This window comes from Ranitomeya variabilis, chromosome 4 (assembly GCF_051348905.1).
Source record: "Ranitomeya variabilis isolate aRanVar5 chromosome 4, aRanVar5.hap1, whole genome shotgun sequence".
Taxonomy (NCBI): Eukaryota; Metazoa; Chordata; class Amphibia; order Anura; family Dendrobatidae; genus Ranitomeya; species Ranitomeya variabilis.
The window spans coordinates 293,825,651-293,837,656 of NC_135235.1; the positions used below are offsets into that span (position 1 = coordinate 293,825,651).

General features: G+C 40.6%; 1 protein-coding gene across 10 annotated transcripts in view; it reads right to left on the reverse strand.

Moving 5' to 3' along the window:
• Positions 1-1,640: 1,640 nt before the first annotated feature.
• The window catches only part of KAZN (kazrin, periplakin interacting protein), a 695,856-nt gene continuing 685,490 nt past the window's right edge, over positions 1,641-12,006 (reverse strand). For 5 of the 10 annotated variants that reach the window (XM_077250257.1, XM_077250254.1, XM_077250262.1 and 2 more), the window contains 3 exons: positions 11,148-11,337; positions 8,501-8,631; positions 1,647-5,753 (listed from right to left, as the gene is read on the reverse strand). In XM_077250257.1, coding sequence (XP_077106372.1) covers positions 5,586-5,753; positions 8,501-8,631; positions 11,148-11,337 — 489 coding nt within the window. In that variant the 3' untranslated portion in view covers positions 1,647-5,585. Of the gene's footprint in view, positions 5,754-8,487; positions 8,632-11,147; positions 11,338-12,006 lie in introns of all 10 variants that reach the window. The other 5 variants (XM_077250253.1, XM_077250258.1, XM_077250259.1 and 2 more) reach the window with 4 other exon arrangements.

The following is a 12,006-nucleotide window of genomic DNA, read 5'->3' on the forward strand; positions in this document are numbered from 1 at the left end:
ATAATGCTCTTATTGTATCTACTCAAGCAAACAACATCACTGTACATGGCAGCCAAACGTCATTAATAAGAAATAGAGTTAGAATATTTTGATACATGTGGGTCAGTTGTATCATCTATGATAACAAGTCTTTTCTTCTGCAAGGTTTTTATGACTGGATAGAACTTGGCATCGTACTGTAATCTTACATGTAAATATAATGGAGACCACAAGGGGGAACTCTTGAGCAACAAACTTTAAGCTATTGCTCATTGTAGCTCAGTGCCCTGAACCTGCAGCATCAGAATAATGACTCTGGATGGGTCTTCACCAACATATAGTGCAAAATATTAATGCACAGTTTAATTACAATTGTGGCTACTTTGTGCTTACTGTAAATCACATGGTAGGTAGGAGACCCTGTTATAGAGTTTATTCATCCAAGTGCTATTCTCCATCATGTTTGAGCAGTGGTGGGAAATTAATTTTTCGGAGTGGACACATGAGAGACTGACTGATGTGGAGGGCCGAACCAATAGGCTGAAACTAATTTAGCACAATATAAGACCCCCCACAGTCCCCCTACATACCGTACAAGACCTCCCACAAAGCCTCCCCCACAGATATCCCCCTATATACAATATGATCCTTCACATATACTGAATATAGGAGGCTATGTGGGTGCTCATATTTTATATAGGGGGATACGTGAGGGCTCATATTGTATATAGGGGATATGTGAGGGCTCATTGTATAGTGAGGGCTATGTGGGGGCTAATATTGTATATCGGGCTATGTAGGGATTCATGTTAGATATAGGGGGCTATGTGGGGCTTGTACTGTATATAGGGGCTATGTAGGGGCTCAAGTTGCACAGTGGGTGCTATGTACGGCTCATGTTGTATAGTGGGGGCTCACTGAATATAGGGGCTGAGCCCCCACATAGCCTCCTATATACATGCAAACATCCTATATACTTAAAAAAAACACCACATACTCACTTCACTCCCGTTCAGATGTGACGTAATCATGTCAGTGTCTGCTGTCGCACAAGCGGATTGGAGGAAGAAGGAACCGGTGGCTCTGTCCTTCACCAATGTATTCACCTGTCTGCATCCTGAGAACCCCATTAACATGATGTGAACATAGCGTAACATGTGTAAGACGCATCCCTTTCCCACCTTGAAGATTGGCATGAGTATGTAAAATGATCAATAGCCGGACATAACTATTTACGAGGCGCTGCAGGGCGAGAGATGAGTTTGGACATGAGATGCTGCCTTTACGCTGAACTGGATTTCGAGAGATAATAGATTTCCAGATAAAACAGCATTGTTACTTTCTTTGAGATAATGTGTCTGTAAGGAATCAACTCTGAGCCAAACCACAGGAAAGACGGGTCATGAAAGGTTGATGGGAAAACATTTTAGAAATGTTCTGTGGAGAAAACAAAAAGCCAAAAAAAAAAAAAAAAACAGGACAGAGAAGACTGCCTTTATTTAAAGGGACTCCGACATATGATGTGCTACATAGAGTAACATTACCTGGGAATACCTACCTTCTCTACTGGGTACCATCCCAAACTTGGTCTGAAACCATTAATGGACCATAAAAATAAAGTTCATTCAAAATGCCATAAAATAAAACAATGAACAAGAAATAGTTTAAAATAAGCTTTATTTGTTTCTTTTTGCCTTCATGCCTTTAGAATTCCCTCCCGCTCAGTTCGGAAAGGGGGAGGTTTATATAACTAATGAAACCAATCTTTAAACTATGTATTCTCGTTCTCTTAAATAGATCATTTTCTTAGTAACATTTTTTTTTAGAATTATTTCCTAAGCATGTAATGAAAAATACTAAACCATGAGCTTTTTTTTTTTTAAAAAAAAAAAAGAAATAAAACACAAGGAAAAAAAAAAAAAAGAAAACTTTATAAAACATTTTCGTCTGAACACAGAAATTGAAGAGCGGCCACTTTTTTTTTTTCCGTATAGCTCAGACGAATCCCTTTAAAAAGCTGTAACGTCTTCAAGCCACTGATTACCAGTGATCACACATACATCATAGGAACAAGAAAACAGATTCAGAGTTTGGTTTTTTTTTTTAAAGACTAAATATCCCTTTTAAATAGGGTGCACTAAATTCAAAAATACCATCTAACATTATCAAATGTTTCATGTTACAGTTTTCAAAGGTTGACATTCATTTTTCTGGTCGAAAAAAAAAAAAATTACAATAAAATTGGCAGCATTATATACTCCACTCATCTAGACATTCGTAAAAAAAAAAAAAAAAAGCACTGAGCCGGTCACAGGCAACTCAGCCAGTCTGAAAATGAATATGTACTAAGTTACTTGCGCAGAATCCATTTGGATTTGTAAAAAAAAAAAAAAAATTCTGCTGCTGCCGGTCATTTGCTGCCTGGCCCAATATTTCTGTATTTTACTGAAAACCAAAAACATCAATAAACCGGTTGTAAGTGGGGGGTTTTTTTTCGCACCAAAGGATGTATACTAGTGATGAGCGAATATACACGTTATTTCCAGAGCATGCTCGGGGGTCCTCCGAGTATTTTTTAGTGCTCGGAGATTTAGTTTTCATTGCCTCAACTGAATGATTTACAGCTATTAGCCAGGCTGCGTACATGTGGGGGTTGCCTGGTTGCTAGGGAATCCCCACATGTAATCAAGCAAGGAAGCTGTAAATCATCCAGCTGCGGCAAAGAAAACTAAATCTCCGAGCACTAAAAAATACTCAGAGGACACCCGAGCGTGCTCGGGAAATCTCGAGTAACGAATATATTCGCTCATCACTATTGTATACACAATGTTCAAGAAACATACAACGCTATGAGAAGTGGACTTTACCATCCAAGGCTGTACCGGTTTAAATGGCTCTTTAGATAATATATATGTATATTTTTTGTCTACTGGTTTAGGTCAGGATTACTGTATATATTATGTCAGAAATGCATATCACACAAAAAGAGAAGGATTAAAAATTTCCCAGAGAGATTAATAGGTGTCCATACACACCCTAGAAGACAGTTGGCCAAACGTTCCACGAATCCCCCATACACAAAAGCTTGGCTGAGCATTCATGTATTCTTTACGTAAGAGTGGAGTAAGTCGCTGCCAGACTTCTCTGGCATGGACCCATCTACCCTGAAAACAAAAGGATCGGTCAATGATATTCCAACTGCCCGAACCTTCTCTCTCCCCCCCAATATCATCTTTTTGGGGGGCTGGGGATGGCCCATATACACTTGATGGCCTTGATGCTGAAATAGACCAACTTGCATCTAATGTGTATGAAGGCTAGAAAGCCTTTTATATAGGGAGAGGAACCCCCAAATAATAATTTTCCCATGTAACCCATGCCTTGGTGATCAAATGACAAATGATAAAAACACTAACTAGAGTTGAGCCAATATGTTCGGATTCGGTCGTCGAATCTGAATTTGCCATATTCGTGCCATTTTGTTACCCTATTCGTGCCGAATGTATGTTTGTTGATCGGTTCCGAACATATTCGGTGATTCCTGCTCCCATCGATTTTAATGACGTTCGACGAATATTGCAAAAACAATATCCACTGCCGATCGTATTTGGAACTGAATCTGAACAAATTGGCTCAACTATCTGTAACCTCAAGGCCATATGACAGATAATATTTGGCTACGGATCAATTGGAGGAAATAGAAAACACACCATATCTGCATTTATAACATGATCACATATATATCCAATCTTTTAGGGGCAGAAACTTAAAGTGCACACACAAACCCCTTATAGTGGAAGGATATTAATTCTCAGAACGGGACCATTAGGTCTAGGTTCACACGTTGCGTTTTTTTTGTTTGGATTTACCGGCATGCGAAATCCGCAACGTTTAACAGTGCCAAAAAAGTGGATGAGTTATAACTAGTGATGGGCAAACGTGCACACTTGTGTGCCAACCGAGTGTCTTCTGCGTGCTCAAAAAATATGTTCCGAGTCCCCGCGGCTCCATGTCTCATGGCTGTTCAACAGCCGCAACACATGCTGGGATTTCCTGTGTGTTTTTTGCCCATTTATTGCAATGTGGACCATAAATTTGCAGGTTAAGCCGCCGGCCTGGCATTGTTTGGTTGCTTCTTTTTTTGGTGCTCTTTCGCATCAAGCAAATGCACAAATAGGTGTAGAAAATACGCACGGCTTTTAGATTGATTTTTGTTCCAGTTCACAAATCTGCAACGTGTGAACTTAGCCTTATATGCAGGTCATCGTTCACTGGCTCTTGGTGACCTCATGTCCCTACTCCCAAAAATAAGGTGATGGTGCATTTTAAGTGTCTACTTGGTTTAGAACATGATTAGCAATTAAAACAAGGTTCAGTACAGAAAACAAAAATTAAAAGAATGAAAAAAACCCAAACAATGTGTATTATAAATAGTAATAAAGTACATCAGATCCTACATACAAGGATTTAAAAGCCATAAATACTGTGGAGACGGTAAAAGTTGGATTTCGGAAGACGTAACCAAGTGACTATTAAATATTTAAGTTATACGTGCGATTTTGGTTGAGCTGCAATAAAATTGTGACTGAGCCCACTTGCCCGGTGCTTTAATGACAGGGAGGGGCCGCAGCTGTAGAACACATATGATATAAACATACCCTTCATCCTTTAGGAAAAATAGAACTTCAACATTTACTTTTCTTTATAATTTAGATATAACAACTTTGTGCATTTATGCAAATAAATAAAAAAAGAAAAAAAATTACAAAAACTTAAAAAGAAAAAGTTAAAAACTATTTAGTCTGGCAGGCATTACAACATTAAAGAAGGACTACTGCCGATACAGTGCAAGTTAGCCATTACGTGGTCTGAACCGAAAACCTATCCTTGTAACAATGACGCTGCTAAAGCACTCTGTGCTGCAGATATCACTAAATCCAGATGGACCGATAGGCAGAATATTGTTTTTTTTCATGGCCGTTTTTGCCCTGCGTGTAAGCAAAAATGAAATATCGTAATACTTCATTCATGAAAGTTGATTGAACTTCCCGAATAAAGATCTGTATATATATATTTTTTTCTTCTTTTCTTTACAAAGACCTGGCACACCCCTGAAACAGGATAATGTCATTTAAAACATTTGCAGATACAGAATGCAATCACACCATGGTTTAAAAAAGGCAAAAAAAACAAAAAACAAAACCTGCGTTCGGACAAGACACTACAAGCACAAAAGTGCACGTTTTTTTCGTTATTTACAAATACACAGTAGTTTTTCAAGTTTCAAAAAAGGGGGAAAAAAAAAAACTAGACCCACGTCCCAAATAATAATAATAATTAAAAAAAATCCACAAAGATGATAAATCCGGTAAAGACAAAAGTTACAATACAAAAGCATCGCTGTAAGGACAACAATCAACATCTTTATACACTCCGTTATGTACAGCAATTACAGAACCTGCGATGCAAAGTATATAAAAAAAAAAATGAAAAAACAAAAAGTCCAAATTGAAAAAAAAGGCTCACTTGACTGCTTCGGGCTTTGTAAACGGGCAAATACACCCTTTCACATATACACACAAAGAATAAGCAGATTTCAGAGACAGTCACCAGTCCGCATCCTCTTCAATGTAATAGTCAGGTGTAGTACCATCAAAAAGACCAGGGTCTAAGGACTTCCTCTGCTTTCCCCTTGCAAAAACTCGTGAAATGGACCCAAAACCCATCTTTTCCTTCTTCTTCTTCCTTTTCTGGTCCTCCAAGTCTTCTAAAGACTAGAAAATTAAGAGAAAAAAAAAACATCACCAAAAGTCCAACTTGGGGAACATGTAATCATGCTCATGGTTAAACTAAGCTGTAATGGGTAAACTAAGCCGTACAGAAGCAAAGAAGGGTTCGGGAGAAAGTTACTGTATTACTGTAGGAACTCTATGAGGATGCATGCATTGTTGCTTATTTGTACCAAACACCAACCATGCAAATGATTCCATCCTTTCAGCAGAAAAGCAACACATTGACCAAAAAGTGCATTGAATCAATAATCGTGAACTCACAATCTCATCATTGTAACCTTTAAAGGGTTTTTTTGGAAATAAAAATAATGACTAAAGGAAATGGAGTTAAAAATAAAGTTTCTGAATACCACTGGTTATCAAACTACAATTGTTTTACTTACGGAGAATTAAAATAGACATCTTGTTACACTGATGGAACCCTGTCCTGGAATGTAAGTAGGACAGGTGCTGTGAGCAAGTGCATAAGGAGATCCTCCAAGTCATGTGTAAGAAGTTGTGCTGCCAGTGTATATTCTGAACCCAATACTGGAGATACCAGGATTGCGCAGTTAAGAAGAGGCTGCTCACACTGCTGTCCACCCTGTCTATCTGATCCAATACAGGAGATACCAGGGGTGCTGAGCCAAGAACAGGCCTTTAATACTGCTATCACACCCCATCTATCTGATCTTACTTCTGCACCCTGGGTATCTCTAGTATTAGATTAGATGAGATGGGTAGACAGCAGTGTGTGCAGCCTCTTCTTAGCCTAGCACCCCTGGTATCTCCAGTATTAGATCAGATAGATTGGGTGGACAGCAGAGTGAACAGCCTCTTCTTACCTGAGCGCCCATGGTATCTCTAGTATTAAATCAGATAGATGGTGTGGAGAGCAGTGAGAGCAGCCTCTTACCTCAGCATCCCTGGAACCTCTAGTAGTAGAAAAGGCAACTCACACTGCTGTACATCATGTCTATGTGATCGAATACTGGAGATACCAGGGATGCTGAGGTAAGAAGAGGCTCCTCACACTGCTGTACATCATGTCTATGTGATCTAATACTGGAGATACCAGGGATGCTGAGGTAAGAAGAGGCTGCTCACACTGCTGTCCACCCTGTCTATTCGATCTAATACTGGAGATACCAGAGGTGCTCAGGTAAGAAGAGGCTGCTCACACTGCTGTACATCATGTCTATGTGATCTAATACTGGAGATACCAGGGATGCTGAGGTAAGAAGAGGTTGCTCACACTGCTGTCCACCCTGTCTGTTTGATCTAATACTGGAGATACCAGAGGTGCTGAGGTAAGAAGAGGCTGCTCACACTGCTGTCCACCCTGTCTATCTGATCTAATACTGGAGATACCAGAGGTGCTGAGGTAAGAAGAGGCTGCTCACACTGCTCTCCACCCTGTCTATCTGATCTAATACTGGAGATACCAGAGGTGCTGAGGTAAGAAGAGGCTGCTCACACTGCTCTCCTCCCTGTCTATTTGATCTAAAACTGGAGATACCAGAGGTGCTGAGGTAAGAAGAGACTGCTCACACAGCTCTCCACCCTGTCTTGTTAATCTAATACAGTAGATACTAGGGATACTGAGGTAAGAAGAGGCTGCTCACACTTCTGTCCACCCTGTCTGTCTGATCTAATTCAGTTGATACCAGAGGTGCTGAGGTAAGAAGAGGCTGCTCACTCTGCTGTCCACCCTGTCTGTCTGATCTAATACTGGAGATACCAGAGGTGCTGAGACAAGAGGCTGCTCACACTGCTGTCCACTCTGTCCATCTGACCTAATAAATGGAGATACCAGAAGTGCTGAGGTAAGAAGAGACTGCTCACACTGCTGTCCACCCTGTGTTTTGGCATGCTGAGCGACTAATGTGAGCTGGAGATTAACTATACTTGGGACCTGGTGATAGTTTGACAGTACGAACAGCTGAGCTACAAGCTACAGACTAAACAAGTGTGATTTGCTAATTAAAGGCATTTCAGAAATTATATATAGTATAAATATATATTTATTTCTATTTCTCGAGAACCCCTTTAAGCTGTCCACATACTTTGTTTTAAAGTATTCTGACTTAACCAGAAAGCAAAAGCACCATCAACCTTCATCATATTAGATTATATCCCTGTAGTCAGTGATACCACTGAAACCCAAATACTACAATGGAAATAAGATGCCTATTAGGCCTATATTCACGTTGCTGATTTTCAACTATGGCCTAACACGCCCAGCAGAACTTGTACAGCGAGTACCTTTGTCCCTGCACTAAGAAGCTGTAGGCACCGTGTTCCACCTTATGGTTTCAAAATTTTAATTTGTCCACATTAACCTAAAAAACAGCCGTCCGATTAGAAGACAAATGGCTATTCCTGGGAGTGGGATAGTACCCGACACTATATAGAAGCTTTGCATTATTAGCATTCAGGTCGCGTATTCATCTGACAAAATCAACGCCCAATGAATTCATCAACGAGTTCTTTTATTCCCGTTCCTGTAGAAGGGGCTCAGCTGTATATGTCAAGCCTCTGTAACCAGGAAACGGCACAAGCAGGAATCTGCAGCATTCCCGCTAATGAAACACAACAGTCTCTCTGCCCCCTCACCGTGCACCCATCTATTCAGCAAGGCATGCAGCGTACATACTGACAGCAGCGTATACACAACTAAAAGGATGTGAATAATCATTCTCGGATGAAGGAAAAAAGTAGAGAAAAAGAGACCTACACTACCGTCTTACATTGCAGAGGGAATGCGTTCGGTGTCTCGGCGAGTTGATGTCACTCGGTGTGGATGACCTGTCGCCCTCTGCAGCAGACGCGTCGGAGATTACTGATGGCTGTCTCGAATGACATGGGCTTACTCTGACAGCTAAAGGGAAAACAATGGGGGGAAAAAGGAGCCGTGAACATGTAGGTTCCATCTATAGGAATAAGACAGAATAGAAGACTGAAGCCAATGAATCTGAAAACAAGGCGCTTCCATTTTTACCATTTTATTTGACCTGTTGACCAAGTAACAATAGAGATCATAGGAGTTCAGATGGCATGTCAAAAATGCTTCCATACAAAAAAAAACCCTAATTGTTTGCAGACAGTCTCGATTTTTGGGATTGTACGTTTTTGACACTCCTGAATGTCAACATTGAATGCTGTACAAATACTGAACTATTAACGGCAACCTGCCACACCGCCGGTAGCATAATTGCAGCCAGGTATATTTTGGAGATACCACTGCGTGCGATAAGTCGGTTGCATAGCAAAAGACTTGGTAATCACTAGTGATGAGCGAGCGTGCTCGGATACGGTGTTATCTGAGCATGCTCATGTGCTAACAGAGTGACTTTGGCATGCTTGAAAAATATGTTCTGAGTCCTCGCGGCTGCATGTCTCATGGCTGTTCGACAGCCGCAACAAACGCAGGGACTGGGAACTCGGAACATATTTTGTGAGCACGCCAAAGACACTCGGTTAGCACCTTATCCGAGTTTGTTTGCTCATCACTAGTAATCAACTACAGCAGTGTTGAGAAGCAAAACTATACCTTGCTGCAATTGAGCAGCCAGGCTCGGATTCATGTTGCCCGCGGTTTGGGCAGCATAAATCAGGAGGATAGGTTCCATTTAAATACTCAAAAGTTAATATTACTAAATATCTATACAACTGAGAATATTGGACAAGAGTTGTAGCTGGCCATATAGGCCAATAACCATTCACCAGTTTAGTCCGAGGCAAAAACTGTAATTTGACAGTTAACCTGGGATTTATTGACCTTTACATTTCCCGCCAACTGGATCTCGGAAGTGGAAACAATAACAACTGCCTTCACAGAACCACTATCGAGACATCTCACTCATCTAACCAGAACCCTACGGTGTAACGATGCGGAGAAATAACTCCGGAACTGTGCGGCCATGAATTTGGTCAACTTAAGTGAAGACTCCGTAAGAGTAATTGCAATGTGCATTTAATGAGGATTTTTGGGTGCGGAAAATCTACAGAATAACCCAATACCAGCTGAGTTAATGAGATTTGAAATTACCTACATTTTTAGTTTGCAAATTGATCTACGGTATAGTTTAAAACCCACAACATGTCAATTCTTCAGTGGAGTTCATTCCAGACTTCAACCTCTTGGGTGAAATAATTATAAGATTTTGATGTGGAAATGCTGCAGAACATTCACATCAAATATTCTCAATGTGCAGGTTCCATAAACGGTCAGTCACAGGGCTCCCGCCCATAGGTTGTATTATAGAAAAATAGTTTGTCCAGCGAGAAAATCAAGCTTCGTGGTACTTACCATAAGATCTCTTTCTTATATTCTTCATTGGGGGACACAACCATCTTGGGTTAGTCTGCTGCCACTTATGGTTCCTGTATCCCTTCCCATGTAGCGACCCAGAAATGAAGATGTTTGGTACTCGCCGTAAAGTCTGGATCCAGTAGTGTTCATTGGGGGACACAGGAACCATAGGTGGCAGCAGATAAACCCCATGGTTCCAGTGTCCCCTAATGAAGCGTTTAAGAAAGTTATTTTGCATAAAACATGTTTTCTCCTAGCTTAGGTGAGTTTTCTTCGCTCTATGAACATACTGGGTCTAGACTAAAAGTACTAATAGTTGTGAATGAAAAGAAAGTTAGCACGAGCCCTTCTTTCACAAGAGACGTCAGTCCTTTTCAATTTTCATTATTGAACATCTAGCAAAAAAGTACAAAAGTGCTAGCAGCGTAGCGGAAGGTGGGGAAATTTCATAAGAGGAGACATAACGGACAACGAAGGTTTCGTGCTAGTTTGCTCTTCTACTAGAGCGAAACGTTCGTTGTCCGTCATGTCTCTTATGAAATTTCTCCACCTTCCGCCACGCGCTGCTAGCACTTTTTTCTAGATGTCCAATAATGAAAATTAAAAAGGACTGAAGTCTCTTCTGAAAGAACGGTGAGTGCTGACTTTCTTTTCATATACATTATAGTGAAACTCCAATTTTTCTTGTTTTTGCACCGCTCTTCATTGGAAAAATAGAGGTTGCAATCTAACAAGTGCCTTCTACACTGGTGACAGCGCATCAGAATTTGGAGCTTCAACCCTTACATTGAAAAAAGTACTAATAGTTGTGCCCAATTTTAATTAATGCCAGTTGTATATTAATAACTAAAAAAAAAATGCCTTTATGGCACAAACTTTAGTATGTAAAAAGAAATAAACAGAGCAACTGTGCACTAGAGAGCTGCTCTGGGAACCTGGCAGCTTTTCTGCTAATGACATATGCACCTAATTAAGCAGAGGATACTTAACCACATAGTTTATACTCTGCAGGAATGTGCAGGGTGTGATCGATCTACCCAATAACTCCCTTGGCTACGCAAGATCAATACTTGGAAACAAACCTTGCCGATCGGCAGTATGCTGCGGGTGCCCGTGGTACAGCGTTTGCTGGCTCTGACGGATGGCTGCAGTAAGTGGGAGGTCCGCGTGCATTACCCACTCCTGGTTTCCATTTAAGACCGTTTCACCTGGCATGGCCAGTGAATGTCGCTTCGGGACATCTTTTGTGAGGGTTGATAAAGACTGCTTGGCCTACAAACAAAAGAAAATAGCTGATCGTCATGACCGGGCATTAAAAAAATTTGGAGGGAAAAAAGACACATAGAAGAAAAAAAATAAAATGAACAAATTAAGAAAGACGGCACATAAAGAAAACTTTCCTGGTGGTCTTGGAGGAAAGGGGTGTTGAATGCGATTACGTTCCTAAACACAGTCTGTACTATATATCATGTCAATTTATTTATTTATTTTTTAAAGCATTACTTACCTGACTAAAATAAAGCATAGAGGACCAAGCAATTGACTGTGGTAGACAAAGCCAATTCTATGGTCAAGGATAGGAAACCTAAGGCCGGCCAAGTTGGACTTAGTTCTAAGCTAAAGCTAAATGTGGGATCTTAGAGTTACTTATGTTCACTCAATAGATGGAAGTACACAAAGCCTGATGATCTAGATCTTACAGCTACCATGTTTCACCGAAAAGGAGACAGGGTCTTACATTATTTTCAGCTCCGAAAGAAGGGTTAGAGATTATTTTCAGGGGATGTCTACACACACACTGCACATAAACGTATATACGCACGGCACATGCCAGCCTGTCTCCTCTTCAGTTCCTCTAGACTCATGCAGTTAAAAGGACACTTGAGGACATCATGGTAACATGACCGTGAAGTCACCGAAGGTCCTTAAGAACTCAACCTC